This window comes from Marmota marmota, unplaced genomic scaffold, assembly GCF_001458135.2.
Source record: "Marmota marmota marmota unplaced genomic scaffold, marMar, whole genome shotgun sequence".
NCBI lineage: Eukaryota > Metazoa > Chordata > Mammalia > Rodentia > Sciuridae > Marmota > Marmota marmota.
The window spans coordinates 7,309,150-7,325,582 of NW_025999962.1; the positions used below are offsets into that span (position 1 = coordinate 7,309,150).

A 16,433-nucleotide genomic window follows, 5' to 3' on the forward strand; every position below is an offset into this window, starting at 1 on the left:
CCAGGCTGGGGATGTGGCTCAGTGGTAGAACACTTACCTGGTATGTGTGAAGCCCAACACTGTCAAAACAAAACAACACAACAACAACAACAACAAAGTTATCCCTTGGTACCACAGAGGACTGGTTTAAGGACAACTTCCTTCCCTATGGGTATCAAAATCCACTGACACTCAAGTCCTTTATATAGAAGAAACAACGCATGCATATAATCCATGTGCATCCTCTGTGTACTTTAACTCACCTCTAGATTTTCTATAATATCTTATATAATGTAAATGCTATGTAAAAAGTTCTTACACTGTGTTATTTAAGGAATAATAACAAGGAAAAAAGTCTGAACATGCTCGGTATAGGTGTAATTTTTTTTTCCCCCCTGAATGGCCATTGTAGGTATAGGTAGAAGTCCAATATGCTATCCACTGAGCTACTGAGCCACAGAGCCAGCTGTAGTTTTTTTTTTCTTTTTTTTCTGAATATTTCTATCTATGGTTGAGTAAGTCTATCCATGGATGTGGAACTCACAGAAGGGAGAAGGCTGACTCTACAAATACAATATAATTTCATTAATATAGAGCTCAAATATATACATTTTAAATCACATACAGCATAAGCACCCCTAATCTGGAAATCCAATCAGAGCATTTCGATTTCAGATTTTCAGATTAGGGATGGTTCAATCTGTGAAGTCTATGCAAATATTTCAAAATCTCAAACCCTCAAACTGGAAACACTTCCAATTCCAGGAATTAAGACAAGGGACACTCAGTGTGTGTGTGTGTGTGTGTGTGTATGGTGTGTGTGTGTGTGTGTGTGTGTGTACACAAATCTTTGTGTAGATGGCCATAAAAAACCATAAAAATGGAAAAGTTTAATACAACATTTAGGTAGTAACTGACTTACGGTGGGAGGGGATATGATGAGGGAGAAAATTCACTCAGGGAGGAGTACATGGAGAGTTCTGAGGTATAGTTACGTATCTATTGGTCTCTACAATAGGTGTTGTTTTCTTCATAACTGTATATAGATATATGTGATATAGATGGTATATACAGATATATGTATATGGCTTATATAAATTTTCAAAGGAAAGAGAACCATTTTACTATTCCAGAAATTTACTGGTCTATAAAGAAAGATAAGTGACAGAAATAAAGTCACCTCTATAAATAGGTTTAACAGTCCTATGAAAACTCCCCCAAAAGGTGTAATGTTAAAAATCAAATAGATGTATTCAAGGATATAGATGGACTATTCCTCACTAAGAAAAATAAAGTCCTTTTCTTTTCTTTTTTTGGTACTGGAAATTGAATACAGAGGCACTTTACCACTGAGCTATATACCCTTGGCCCTTTCAAATTTTTAACTTTGAGACAGGACCTCACGAAGTTGATGGGGCTGGGATTACAGGCCTGTATCATCACACCAGCAAAACAGTCCATTTTTCACAGGACCGGATGATCTAGAAGACAGACAAGAGCACCGCAGATACACACCATGATGACATCCAAACAAAAGAAATAGCTTTCTAGGAATACTATCCTCTCCACAGTTCATCACATCTCAGAAATGAGAGGAGATGAAATATTGGTAAGAGAAGCTATTTCTCAAAAAGAACAGAAAAATGAGAAGTTTATTTTATTTCCAATAAAAAGAGAAATTGGCAGAAGGAGAAGCAAGAATAATAAAAGATATACACTGCACATACGGTGAAATTCAAAACAAGCTTGACTTTTCTTTCTTTCTCATGGACTTCCTGATTCTATAGCCCACAGGGCTTTGCCAAGGAGAGAAAAGATTCATTCTCCCATCCTAAATTTACAGAGTTCTAAGAACTTGGACCTGGGGCTGTAGCTCAGGGCATAGAGCACTTGCTAAGTATGTGACAAACCTGTGTTCAATCCCCAGCACCACAAAAATAAATAAATAAAAATAAAGTAAAATCTCTAGATGAGAAAAGAGGAAAGAGGTGACAATGTTATAGAGAGAGACTTAGAAAGAGCCAGAGATGATCTACATCTGGATCTGATTTGTAGTTACAACAATATGCACATAATTTTCTAAAAAATCGTTATCACTGAGTTGTACATTTTAGCCTTTAATCATACAAATGTCATATTTTAATTTGGAAAAAATAAAATGAAAATTGTTTAAAACGTATTAAGTGCCTTGGAACTTTAAGTGTAAACCATTTTCTCAAAGACAAAAATGTCAGGGAGCATGGTAGCACATGCCTACAATCCCAGCTGCTCGATGGGGAGTGAAACAGAAGGATCTCAAGTTCAAGGCCAGCCTGGTCAACTTAGCAAGGCACTATCTCAAAATAAAATGAAAAGCCTGGGGCTGTAGCTCAGTGGTAGAGTATGTGCCTAGAACATGCAAAGCCCTTGATTTAATCTTCAATACCACAAAAGCAAAAAACAAAAACCAAGAATACCTATATTCCAAATTGTATACATCATGAAATTTTCTTGATCCTTCTTCTTTAGGTCCCCTCCAACGAAAGAGTTCTAAATTGTGTGCCTTGATCTGTTTACTAGTAAAATAATAAAAAAGGATTTACCTATAATTAAAAAAAAAATGGGGGATGGTGCTGGGGATCCAATCCAGGGCCTTTCACATGCTAAGCAAGCACTGTACTACTCAGCTACATACCCAGCTTCAAGAACCTCCTGATCAGCTCCCAGATCTTAACTCCTGCTCTCCTATTCTATTTGGATTGTCCAACAGGTCCAAAATGAAACGTTATCTTAGTCCCCAAATGTCCTCTATTTACATCCCTATTTCTGTGAATGATACCACCATTTACTAAAATCCTCTAACAATAAAAACCTATCATTGATCTAAATCCTCTGCTTTTTCTCATTAACCCCACATTTACTGACTCCCTACATGCTACAGCTTCTATCTCATAAACAGCTCTCATATCGCTGACTCCTTCTCAACTGCCAGCTACTCTAAATATCATTATGACCGAAGCCTTCTCACTGGTCTGTGCTTCTGGGTCCCATCCCACTTTAATCCATTCTCCAAACCACTTACATTTATAAATATACTTTGCAAAATGCAAATATGATTGCATTTACTTCTCTGCTCAAAATTCTTCAAGGGTACTCTGTCACCTTCAAGGTTCACTGCCTTCTAGAAACAGGTGCAGAGAGGCATTTCAGGGTAGATGTTCAGGCAAGGGGAGGATCAGAGGAGGGAGTGCCTGATGTCAGGAGAGTTTTCTAGAAAGGAAACTCTGAAATCAGTTTTGAAGGCTGAGGAAAAGTTCACCCCAAATACCAGATAAAGAAGTGTTAAGAATTCAGCTCTTCTGCCTCCCTCAAGCTTTTGGAATCCCTGGTGCCACACACTGCCTGCCCTACAGCCCTCCTCCACGCCTCATCTTTTGCAGGGGATTGATTCCAAGATACCACCCACCCATGGGGGATACCCATGTCCTCAGATGCTCAGATCCCTTATATAAAATACCATAATGTTTCTATATAATCTATATACATCCTTGCACACATTTAAATCATCTAGATGATCTCTAATCATCTCGATTACTTACAATACTTGATACAATGTAAATAAAATTCTATACAAACAGTTACACTATATCACTTAGGAGATAAGGACAACAACCAAAGTATGTACTCTTCAGTATAGATGCAGTTTGTCCCCCCAATATTTTCAACCCATGGTTAATTGAATCCATGGGTTTGAAACCTAAAGCTACAGAGTGCTGACTCTAGTTTTCCCTCTTCTTTTTGGAGGTAGGGAGTACCAGGGATTTGACCCAGAGGCACTGTACCATTGAGCTACATCCCCAACCCTTTTTATTTTTTATTTTGAGACAGGGTCTTTAGCAAGATGAGGTGGGCCTAGAACTCAAGCTCCTCCTATTTCCAATTCCCGAAACACTGAAATTACAGGCCCACCACTGGCATAGCCATGTTTCCGCTTGCCAAGACCCCTTAGTATACTCTCTCCCTTCCACTCCACATAAATTCAAATTCCTACTTTATTTTAAATGCTAATCAAATGTTTTTCCCAAATACTATCTCTTTTGCCAGGATTCATACCTTTTTCTACTCTCTATCAACTCAGAAGGCAATAAAAACAGTTCAGAAAGGTCACTTCTCCTTATTGCCATCTCCTGGGTTTTGTTTGTTTTTGTATTTGTTTATAAGAGATGGGTCTCCCTATATTGCCCAGGCGGGCTTCAAACTCATGGTGCTCCTTCCTTCATCTCCTCCACAATGTGCACTACACCACCATCAGCCCATTCTTCTTTTTAAATTTTTATTAGTTATTGATGGACCTTTATTTATTTGTGTATATGTGGTGCTGAAAATTGAACCCAGTGCCTTGTACATGTTAGGCAAGTGCTCTACCACTGAGCCACAGCCCCAACCCCCATCCCATTTTTCTTAAATCCCCTTCCAATTCCTCTGCTTCTTTATTTCTCTTTTCCACAAACTTCTTGTATACATGCACTTGACTTGATGATCTAATCACTCCTCTCTCTCGACTCATTTTCAGGATCGACACTTATCTTTATAAAATGTCCAGCTTACCTTTCTCCCAATGTCATTCAGTAAGTGTTTATTGAGCACATATTCCTGAGTTACACACTGTGTTGATGTTATGATGAAAGCAGCCTCAGCCCTCCCCAAACTTAAGAGGTAAGTGGGAGAGAAATCAAGAAGCAGGAGATAACAATGCAGTGTAAGAACCTGATGGCACAACCCAAGGAGAGCACTTCACTGAGCCTCAAGGTATCTGACACTCTTTAGACCTGCCCCAGACAAGCGGTCCATCTCCTTCCCATTTCAGCTAGGAAAAGGGCAGACCAGGCTCTGGACCTCACCACCAATCCGTACTGCTTCACCCGGAGGTCCACACGTCCTGAAATCCAGCTTTGACCACAACCACCTTTTCTGCTTCCTCCTTGAAACCTTAATCAGACTCTGCAAGGAGTCCTTAAGGTAACCTTCAGATCCTCACCTGACAGGTGGGCCAGTGAGTTGCCCAAGCAATACCCTAGGTTTGCTCCCCAATCCACTTGTTCTTGGCCTCCCTGCACCTTGCTCTCTCTGTCTCCAGACTACAGAGCACCGCTGGATAAGGCTATGCAACTGGCTCCTTCACAATGTAAACCTGTTACTTCCTCTCAACACTCCCACTTCAGAACCTCTGCCTAGAAGGCCCTTCTTCCTCATCGGGTCATTGTCCTTAACTTCTAACTGACCTTGACACATGGCTTCAAAGTTGCCTTTTCTAGAAAGTGTCTTCCAGCACTTCTTCCTCTGCCCCTTCCTGGCTTCCACAGCAGTGCTCCAGAGGCCTCCCCTCCCGCTGCCACACTCTGTTCACCTACTTCCCCACCTGAGGTGGCCAGGGAACAGAAACAATGTAACCTTTGTCTGTGTACTGTAGAAGAGAACACAGCCAGACTAATTTCCAAATACCTTCTCTGTTCTAAGCAGTGGGGCGAAGATCTGAATGATCCACTGACCTTCCCCACCAGGTCCCTCACTACTCCCCGGTACCTTTCTAGTCTTCTCACACTCCCCAAACCCACGCACTAGGCATCCAGCTAAGGCTCCCTCAGACAATGACAAGGACCATCCTGACAGCCTCTCTCACACAGGCCTCTCTTTTGTTCTTCTGGTGACTGCATTACAAACCTGCATCTTCATTGGTCTCTGCAAGGCGAAAAACGTCCCTTGTGTCCTAAACTCATGACCCACACTATCCTGCCTCCTCTGGGACCCTCCTATCTAAAGAAATCTTCCATTTCTCTCCCTTTCCAATAATTCCATCCCCTCAACATATTTTGCAATCTCTCCTATTCTGAAAAAATTAGCCTTGGCCTTCTATTACTCCAAATAGACTGCTTTAAACCCTTCCCTTTACCACCCAAATTCTTAAAAGAGCAGGTTACACCCCACTGCTTCTAAATTCTGATAAAAAAAAAAATTACTTGAATTTATATGAAGGTAATAGAGAGAGCGCCAGGCTGGACACAGCTCAGGGAGCATTCACAAGGCCCTGCTGTGTGTGCATGCCCATCCCCGCCCCCCACCCCCGGCCAATTTTATATACATACATAACACACACACACACAAGATTTTAATTTTTCCCTTTGTTTTCTCTTATATACAGGATTTTAAAAGTAAAAAAACAAACAAACCTGCCTCCCACTCATCTTCCAATGTGACTGGCTGGTCTTCTTCAAATCAATATTCAGCTTACACAATGCTATTATTAAGTAAATAATATGTACATATGCACCATATTGAATGGTATAGTTTAATTTCCTTTCCTGTAAATAAATGACCTTTCTTGCATAACTTTTAATTTTTCTTGGAACTAGCAATTGAAGTTCCTCTTCTCATTCTTTCTCTTTTCTTTTCGTTTTTTTTTTTTAATATTTATTTCTTTTTTAGTTCTCGGCAGACACAACATCTTTTGTATGTGGTGCTGAGGATCGAACCCGGGCCGCACGCATGCCAGGCGAGCGTGCTACCGCTTGAGCCACATCTCCAGCCCCCTCATTCTTTTTCTTTCTTTTTTTTTCTTCCTTTTTTTTTTTGCTTAGTGTTTATTATATATTTTTCACTAATTCATCTTCAGATGTTCCCAGCAGAGCTAGAAGTGTCTTTTTAATCAGGCCAAACATCTCAGGAGATCTGCTAGTGTCCTGAGTGGAACATTCCTTGGGCTGGTCTCCTATTCCATCTTGGCCTGTTTGCACCCTAGGTTGCTAAATCACTGCTGTCTTCTCCTTCATTTCTGAAATTCCCCCTCTCTCCTTTGTTGGATTATCTGTCTCTCAAACTTTTTCTTTTCTTTTTAATGGTTTACTCTCTGGTCAAGGTGGAACACATATTCCAGTGATCTCCTGATTAAAGATATACGGACAGATAATTTGAGCCCTTGAATGAATGAAATGTCCTTATTTTATCTGCACACATAATAAACTCACAGAACTTTTCAAACCCACATACTTAACTGAATACAGAAATTCAAGTTAGTGAATGTTTCCCCAAAACATATCTTTTGGTAAGGTCCTCGGGACTGAACCCAGGGGCATTCTACCTCTGAGCTACATGCCCCCCTACACACACTTTTTTTTTGAGATAGGGTCGTGCTAAATTGCCAAGTGGACCCTGAACTTGCAATCCCCCTGTCCCAGCCTCCCAAGTAGCTGGGGTTATAGCCTCACATAAGATGTTTGATAAAGATTTACTAACTGGTGATTCTGTTTCTCTTCCTCCTATTTCCTATGCACAATTCCCCCAGGTCCTATTCCTGGACCCATCTCTTCAGATTCTGCCACAGCAATTTAATCTAATGTCATAACTTAAACTATCAAATCTTGAGTGATTTCTAATTCTGTACTTCCAGCCGGACCTATCCTGTCTCCAGCACTGTATTTTCACTTGACAGATCCCAGATCCCGGTCATACAGACAGTATACCAGCAACCCAAACCCCACAGGTGAGAAAGAATCCTCCTATTCACTCCAGAACTTGCTTTTTTGTTTATGGGTCCTACTTTTGACAGGAACACCCCATCTTCCTAGTCTCAGCTTGACAACTTGATGTCACCCTTCATATCTCCTTTTCTTCAATATCAAATAAACTACTAAATCCTATCCCTTTTATAAATGGCATATTTTCCCAATGGCCTCCTCTATTCTAGGTGCTGGAATTTAAAAAGAAAGAATACATACTTTCTGAAAGCTGAAAAGTTAATTAATACACTGGATGGCAGAATCATGTTCAAAATGGTTTCAACAGGAGCCAGGGCTATTGGCTTATGCCTGTAATCCCAGCTGTCTCAAAATTACNTTTTTTTTTTTTTTTTTTTTGGTGCTGGGGATTAACCCTAGATTCTTGCATACACTAAGCTCAGGATCTATGACTGAGCTACATCCTCAGCCCAAGAAGCATTTCTTGGTTAGTAAAAGAACCACAAATTTTTGGACTGGGAATGTGGTTCAGTTCTAGAGCACTTGCCTAGCGTGTATGAGGCCCTGGATTTGATCCCAGCATTGAGAGAAAAAAAGAAGAAAGAAAAGAATTTAGCTGACACATCCTTTGAAGATGATTTTGACTGGTCAAAGAGAAGTAGAGTGCAGTATACAGCTTCCATGAAGTCCCTCAGAGGAAGGGATAAGTTCTTTCCTTTTTCCCATGTGGCATGCAGATGTGATGGGGCTGGAGCTCCCATCACATAACAAGGTAGAAGCAACACATGAAGATGAAAGAACAAACAGAAGTCACTAGCCACTGAAAGGGCCACGTCCTGGACGACCCGGCCAGGCTGTTAAGAACTAAGAACTGTCTTCATGTATTAGAGCCGTTTACAGAAGAGGTAGTAATTTTTATCCTACCTTATTCTAGAAGGCAGGAACAAGACTAAATGCCTTAAGATACAATAAGTATAAAGTAACAAATGGCACAGGCAAGGCCCTGGGTTCGATACTCAGCATCACATAAAAATAAATTAATTAATTAATGATGTTGTATCCAACTACAACTAAAAAATATTTTTAAAAAGACAAATTGGAAGCAAATATTGTCTTTTTAAAAATATTTATTTACCACTGAGCCACAACCCCAACCCCTAATTTGTCTCTTTTCTTAAGGAAATAAAACAAATGTAGAGTGAAGAGTTGAGGACCCCTGTGTGGGCTGTCTAAAGTCTGTATCTGCCTCACTCTCCCCCCACTCCCCATCCCCCACTGCAATTCTGGTTTTCAACCCAGGGTCTCACACATGGTAGATACTCTACCACTAAGCTGCACCCCCAGCTCTTCCTCATCTCTTAAAGGATGCTTAAACAACGTGCTGGTTCTTCATCCACTGACTGCCCCCCAATGCCACTGTAGTATGCCTACTATCTGCATAGGAATCACATGGGCTGCTTACAAAGAAATTATAGATCCCAGGACCCCAACTCTTGAGATTCTGTTTCAGTAGATCCAAGGTGGGGCCTGGGCATCTTCATCTTAAAAAGCATATGAAGTGCAAATCACAACCATAAACGAGTCAGGCACGGATGCATGCCTTTAATTCTAGAGACTTGGTAGGCTGAGGTAAGAGGATTGCAAGTTTGAGGCCAGCCTCACCAATTTAACAAAACCCTGACTCAAAATTTAAAAACAAAACAAAAAAAAAAACCCACAATTTTAAAGGGCTGGGATATAGCTCAGTGGTAAAGCACCCCTGGATTCAATCCCCAGTACAAAAATAAAACAAAACAAAAACACAAAAATAAACAGAAAAAAAAATCCACAGTGAGGTAGCATTTCCCATTCACAAGAATGGCTAAAATAAAAAACAGAAATAACAAGTGTTGGTGAAGACAAAGGACCAAGAGGAAACCACACATATTTCTGGGGGGAATCTAAAATGGTGTGGCCATTTGGAAAACAGTTTGGACAGTTCCTCAAAAAGTTAAACATAGGGGCTGGCACCTGCCTCGCACATATGAGTACTGGGTTCGATCCTCAGCACCACATAAAAATAAATAAAGATATTGTGCCTATCTGTAACTAAAAAATACTTAGAAAAAAAAAAGTTAAACGTAAACCCTACGGCCAGCAATTCCACTCCTAGGTATATAACCAAGAGAAATGAAAATATATATTCAAACAAAAATTTGTACAACAATGTTCACAGCAGCATTATTCATATTAGACAAAAGTAGAAACAACTCAAATATACATCATCTGATTAATGGATAAACAAAATATGGTATATCCAGCCACAGTGGGATACTAGTCAGCCACAAAAAGGAATGAAGTACTGATACGTGCTAAACATGAAAACATCTGCTAAGGGAAAGAAGACTCACACAGAATTCTAAAACACATGTTGTATGAGTCTTCATATACGAAATGTCCAAAATTGGCAATTCCAGAGCCTGGTGAGGTGGTACACATCTATAATCCCAGAGACATGGGAGGCTGAGGCAGAATAGCAATTTTGAGGCCAACCTCAAAAACTTACCAAGATCCTCAAAAACTTAGTAAGACACTATCTCAAAATAAAAAAAATAAGGATTAGGGAGGTTTCTCAGTTGTAAAGAGCCCCTGGGTTCAATCTCCAGTATGAAAATGAAAAAAAAAAAAAAAATCCCTGGCAATTCTATACAAACAGAAAGTTGATTAGTGATTGGATTCCAGGAGAAAGGGAACTGGAGTGACTGTTAATGGATATAGAGAGGTTTTATGACTAGTAATGGTTTACAACTCTGTGATTAAAAAAAAATTGAACTATATACTTTAAATGGATAAATGTGTGTGTCTGTGTGTGTGCACACTCAGAATTTACCCAAGGCTTTGCACAAGCTAAGCACATGATTTACCATTGAGCTACATATACCCCTGGCAAATGGGTAAATTTTATGGTATACGAAATATACTCCCCCCCCCCTTTTTTTTTGATGGTGCTGGGGATTAGAACCCAGGCCCTTGTGCACTCGAAGGAAACACTATACCAACTGAGCTATATTCCCACCCATTTTTTCCCCTTTTTGCTATGTTGCCCAGGCCGGCCTCCAACCTGGGATCAAGTGATGCTCTTGCCTCAGCCTCCAGAGAGCTGGACTCCAGGTGTGCACCAGTGAAGTGTACTTCAATGAAGCTACTTTAAAAAGTAAAGAACCAGGTGCAGGGGCACCTACCTATGATCCCATCTACTCAAGATGTCAAGTCAGGATGATTGCGTGTTCAAAGCAGCTTATGCAATTTAGCAAGATTCTGTCTCAAAATATAAAGGGCTGGCTATGTTGCTCAGTGGTAAAGTAGGCCCTGGATTCAACTCCCAGTACAAGAAGAAAGAGAGAGAGAAGAGAAAAAAAAGAGGAGAGGAGGGAGGAAAAGAAAGGAAAACACCTAAGATAATTTTTATAAATATTAAAGTCTAACACACAAACTGGAATAGTTCCAGTTGGGCCTTTTCTCACTTCCCAGGCCTCATCTATTCCTATGTGTTAAGAACTCCCAATGTACACCTGGTTTCCGAAGCTCCAAAATGCCTGCTAAATATTTTTATCTTGAGTGCCTGCAGGCACTTTCAAAATCCAAACCCTCCATACCCAGTTAAAAACAATAATGGGCTGGGGATGTAGCTCAATAGTAGAACACTTGCCTAGTGCGTGTGAGGCCCAAAACCACACACACTCCCCAAACCACAATGATAACAAGAGTAACTTTTACAAAAAGTTCCTCTATTGGACTCTTATGCTTTTCTGATGATTAGACTGGGGTAATGGGTTTGGGGGAGGTCATGGGGTGAAGTGCTATTTCATTACCTTTTATTATTAAGGTTACACACATTAAACATGATGTCACTGTTAAAGCTGACCTTGGTCTCCAGGCTGAGGCAGGTGTTGTTATGATAGGTTTCTCCTCTATATGAACCACATTTAAGAAGTAGGAAGTTAGGTTTCCTTGAGGGTGGAACGTCTACATAAATCATTTGGAGTTCTTCTGCCTGGGATACTGGGATTTTTAAGTCCTTAAGTTTTGGTGTGGTATAACACACAGCAAGATGTCTGAAACACACTCAAACATTCTCACCATCTCACATCACACTTTACTACTTACCTGCTACATGTCACTCCCTCTGCTTATGACACTCCTCTCCTCCCCACCCACCCTCCCAGCAACAAACCAATTTTTTATTTTATTTTTTTAATATTTATTTCTTAGTTGGACACAACATCTTTATTTTATTTATTTATTTTTACATGGTGCTGAGGATCAAACCCAGGGCCTTGCATGTGCTAGGCAAGCGCTCTGCCGCTGAGCCACAACCCCAGCCCCCCGATTTTTTTAAAAAATATTTTTGTAGATGTAGATGGGACAGCATGCCTTTATTTTATTTATTTTTATGCGGTGCTAAGGATTGAACCCAGTGCCTCACATATGCTAGGCAAGTGCTCTGCCACTGAGCTACAGCCCTATCCCCAACAAACCAATTTTTCTTTTAAATGTTTAGTTTTAGTTTTAGGTGGACACAATATCTTTATTTTATTTTTACGTGGTGCTGAGAATCGAACCCAGTGCCTCACACATGCTAGGCAAGCGCGCTACCACTTGAGCCACATCCCCAACCCCAACAAACCAATTTTTAAAAATCTTTCTTCTTCTCACAAAATCCAGTTCAAGGGTCACAGTCTCCATTGTGGAGCTTCTTTCCAGGAAGAATTCACCACTTTGGGCTAGGCACACATTTACTATCAGTATCATGGTCTGATTAGCATGGCTCCCTCTCTCACCTTGACTGAAGTTCCCCACATGCAAACACAATGTCTTACATGACCTGGCATGCCTAAATAGGGCATAAACAAACAGCAGGTGCCTAATAAGTGTTTCTGACTTAAATAATTAATGACTATTTTATTGAGAATGACTCTACTGTGATGTTATTAGTAATATCTCAATTTAAAAAAATGATGGAGAAAGGATGACATAGCTGGGGTCCAAGACATATCAGTAAATCAACACCACAGCTAAAACCTCCCTGACAATAGAAAGCTCTGCTCTGAACAGCTTAGACCAGACACATAAAGAAAAATGATCATTGCATTCAACAAGTGAAAGCCACATATGACAGATAGAATATATTTTAGATCAACAGGCACATAACTGTCAAATAAAGTAGGTGAGCTGATTCTTTCTCTAGGGGATTCAGGCCAATGAAGTACATATCCTTGCCTTTGGAGTTCCTGATAAGTCACCAAAGACTTTTTTTTACAGAACATAATTTTCTTACCTAACCTCAAAAAGTACGGAAAAATAAGATGGACTCTTGGTTAGCTGTGTTAGTTCTATTCAGTTTTCTCTCTCACATACATAGCAGCAAAATTAAATAAGGCCTGAAGTGGTCCTTGGGAAAACCATAAGTAGTAGTCGCTAAGCCTACAAAGAACATATTTAAGAGCTTCTTCTGAAGTTTTACCTTGATAATAACTATCAACTTGTCTTCTTTCAGTACCTTTTTTTTTTTTTTTTTTGGTACTGGGGATTGAACCTGGGGGTACTTTACATTGAGTTAAACCCCCAGCCCTCCTTTTGTTTAAATTTTTTTTTATTTTGAGGCAGGGTCTTGCTGAGTTGCTTAGGGCCTTGCTAAATTGATGGCCTTGAACTTGTTATCCTCCTGCCTTAGCCTCCTAAGTTGCTGGGATTACAGGTGTGTGCCAATGTGGTCAGCTGCCATTCTTCACTTTGATACAGTCGCACTAAATTGCCGAATGTCTCACCAAGTTGCCTAGGCTGGTCTTGAACCTGTGAGCTCCTGCGTTGGCCTCCTGAGCAGATAGATAGGAGGCATGTGCCATTGTGCCTGGCTTTTTATTCAAAGACAGCCACAAATTGTTACCAAAAACACTATGATAAATTTCTGCGTTAACATGAAATCATTCCAAATACAAGATTTTAAACAAAAGGCAACACAGGGAGAATAAAACATAAAAACCTGAATTGAATTAAGACTGATGAGGCTGAAGTTATACTCTAACTTCTGATTAACAGAAGCATCTACTTTCTTCAAGTATAAGAAGAATGTTCTTTCATGTTTTTAATCTAATTGATTTTAAACTGATAAAATATTAAGTAAATAAAAAATCAAGAAAACCAGCCCCCCCGTCCCAGCCAAACAAAGGTAAAATCTGAGTTTATGGCATAATAAAATATTCTATTACATGCTCAGTAAGCAATCTTCTAATTACCCCTCAGCTTTCCAGGGAGAGATATATTAGTAGCCAGGGAATCCTAAAATCCAGTCTTCATTAACATTATATTTCATTATAAAATAATGAATTAGGATCTTGGGGAAGTGTGTATGTATACCTCAGAAATCCCAGGGTGTATGTGTCTTGAGAGTCCTGGGCATGTGTTGAGGCGATTCCTAGAGCCCCTGAGTTTTGTTGGTTCTGACAGCCCTCACTGAGACTTAGGGTCTAGGTACATCTAGTGTAAGCCTATAGGCTTCTGCCCTGGCTACAGAAAGAAGGAAGAGACCTGGTGAGATAGGGGGGGTGGGGAAATAAGAAGACAAGATGGCAGGTGTCCCCCCTCCATGGACCTGATCACAACCCTGTTGAGTGGTGAAGTTCAAAATCATGCTGAAGGAGCTGTTGAGGAAGGGACTCAGTTTCTTACAGCCTAGCACACAATGTGCAAGGGCAGACTAGCGTGTGGCCTCTCTGGAATCCAGTGAATCAAAGCAGGAAGCCAACAGGCAGTGAGCATGGGTAACAGGAATCCAGTGACATTTTTTTTCCTTTTTTAAAATTTTAACAATTATTGATATGAAATTCATATAACATAAACATATTGAAATGAACAATTCAGAGGCATCTAATGTATCTGCAATGCTGTGCATCTACCACTTCTACCTAGTTCCAAAATGTTTTCATCACCCCATGTGGAAACCCCATATCCATTAGGCAGTTACTGTCCATTCCACATCTCCCTCCTCCAATCTCCAGAAACCACCCACCTGCCTCTGCCTATGGATTTATCTATTCTGCACATGTCCCCTATGTGGCATGATGCAATATATGATCTTTTGTGCCCAGTTTCTTCCACTCAGTATGCTTAGGGGGGTTCTTGGTGCCATTTTGACTGGTCTCCACTTTGGCTCTGGTGAAAGAATAAGCATCCCATAGAGAATACTCGTGGCAGTGCAGCAGCAGAGGGCCTCCCGCCTTTGGGGATCCTTGGGCAAGGTGCAGTGCTGGAGACTGTTTAGAAGACAATGTGAGGTACCTAGAGGCTCCCAGAAGAAAAGGTCCCATGTGACCACATCAGGAAAGAGCCAAGGAAATTCAGGACATGGAGCCAGATAGAAGTAGATAAACACAGATAACCTATTTGTAGATTGGGTTTGACAAAGAAAAAAATTCCTTCCGTTTTAAATGAAAAACCAACAAATTATCACTTAAAATTTATAATAGAAAAATGTCTGAAAAGCACAAGTGACTGCTTCTGTGCAGCAAGAACAGGGACAGGCTTTTACTTTCAGCCTCATATACTTCTGACTGTTAATTTTTACAACTATATTAAACTTTCATAGTTTTTTAAAGAGAGAGAGAGAGAGAGAGAGAGAGAGAGAGAGAGAGAGAATTTTAATATTTATTTTTTAGTTTTCGGCGGACACAACATCTTTGTTTGTATGTGGTGCTGAGGAGCAAACCCCGGCCGCATGCATGCCAGGTGAGCGCGCTACTGCTTGAGCCACATCCCCAGCCCCTAAACTTTCATATTAAAAGTGAAAAGATAAAATGATATTCTAATAGTGAATCATAAAGTTCCAGTCAAATTTATTTTAAATTTGTCACACAGAATAACAAAAACATGAGCCCCCAAATAAACTTTTCCTCCTCTTAAAAGAAAAAAAAAAATAACAAAAACAGATACTGAGAAGAAAAAAAATCTTTCCAGATCTAGGTTAGGTTCTAATTTAAATCAATCTAATTTATAAATTCACCTAAAACAAAACACTCACTCTACTCATCCACTGCCTCTACTATTGGATTTCTACTCAAATTCTTCATATTTGTAGGTACGTTACTGACCTTGGAACTGCTTTCTTCCGACACTTCTCCCTCATTAGTTTGCATGGGAACAGACTCTGTGCAAAACTCTGCAGAAAAACACAACTGCTGCCTGAAAGAGAGATAAGGAGAGAAAAACGCATGTAAGGAATTTGGGCAAAAGTTTACTTCCCTAAAGATTTAAACTGAAATTTTGTCACTGAGACCATGGATCCTGTGAGGAGATGACCTTAGGCACTTTGAGTGTGTGTGTGCACGCTCACGCTAGGTTACCACGTGCATCTTAGGTAAGAAGAAAGATGGAGTGAGGTGGAGCAGGACTCTTCCCCTATGCTGGAGGAGCAGGATAACTGTGAAAGGCTTAAGGCACTGGGATATTAATAGCTCTAGATTTCTTTCCCAATCTTATGTGGCTCTTGGCAGAAGTGATAATGGAAATCTTCAACGGTTCTTGCAGTCAACACCAACCTGCCACAAGGACTCAGTGAGCAAGGCGGTGTGCCAGCTGTTGCGCTGCAGCAGGTCACACTGCTGGATATTGGGCTAGGCTGCTGGACCTCGCCAGGTTTTCTGGGTTTATGATTTATGTTCAACAGACTTGTTTTTGTAACAAAAATGAAAGTCCATTCTAACAGGTGGTCCACTTTTTTTTTTTTTTTAAGAAAATACGCCTAGCCAACTAAATGTCAGCTAATTTATTTTGATAAAACACTAGGCTAGGGCTGGGGATGTGGCTCAAGCAGTGGTGCGCTTGCCTGGCATGCGCGCGGCGCTGGGTTCGATCCTCAGCACCACATACAAATAAAGATGTTGTATCCGCCGAAAACTAAAAAAAAAAAAAAAAAATAAAAAAAAAAAC

General features: G+C 40.3%; 1 protein-coding gene across 1 annotated transcript in view; it reads right to left on the reverse strand.

Moving 5' to 3' along the window:
• Window positions 1-16,433, reverse strand: part of Tnrc6b (trinucleotide repeat containing adaptor 6B) — a 189,883-nt gene that overhangs the window by 162,569 nt on the left and 10,881 nt on the right. The window contains exon 2 of the mRNA XM_048803107.1: window positions 15,596-15,686. Within this exon, the coding sequence (XP_048659064.1) occupies window positions 15,596-15,686 (91 nt within the window). The remainder of the gene's footprint in view (window positions 1-15,595; window positions 15,687-16,433) is intronic.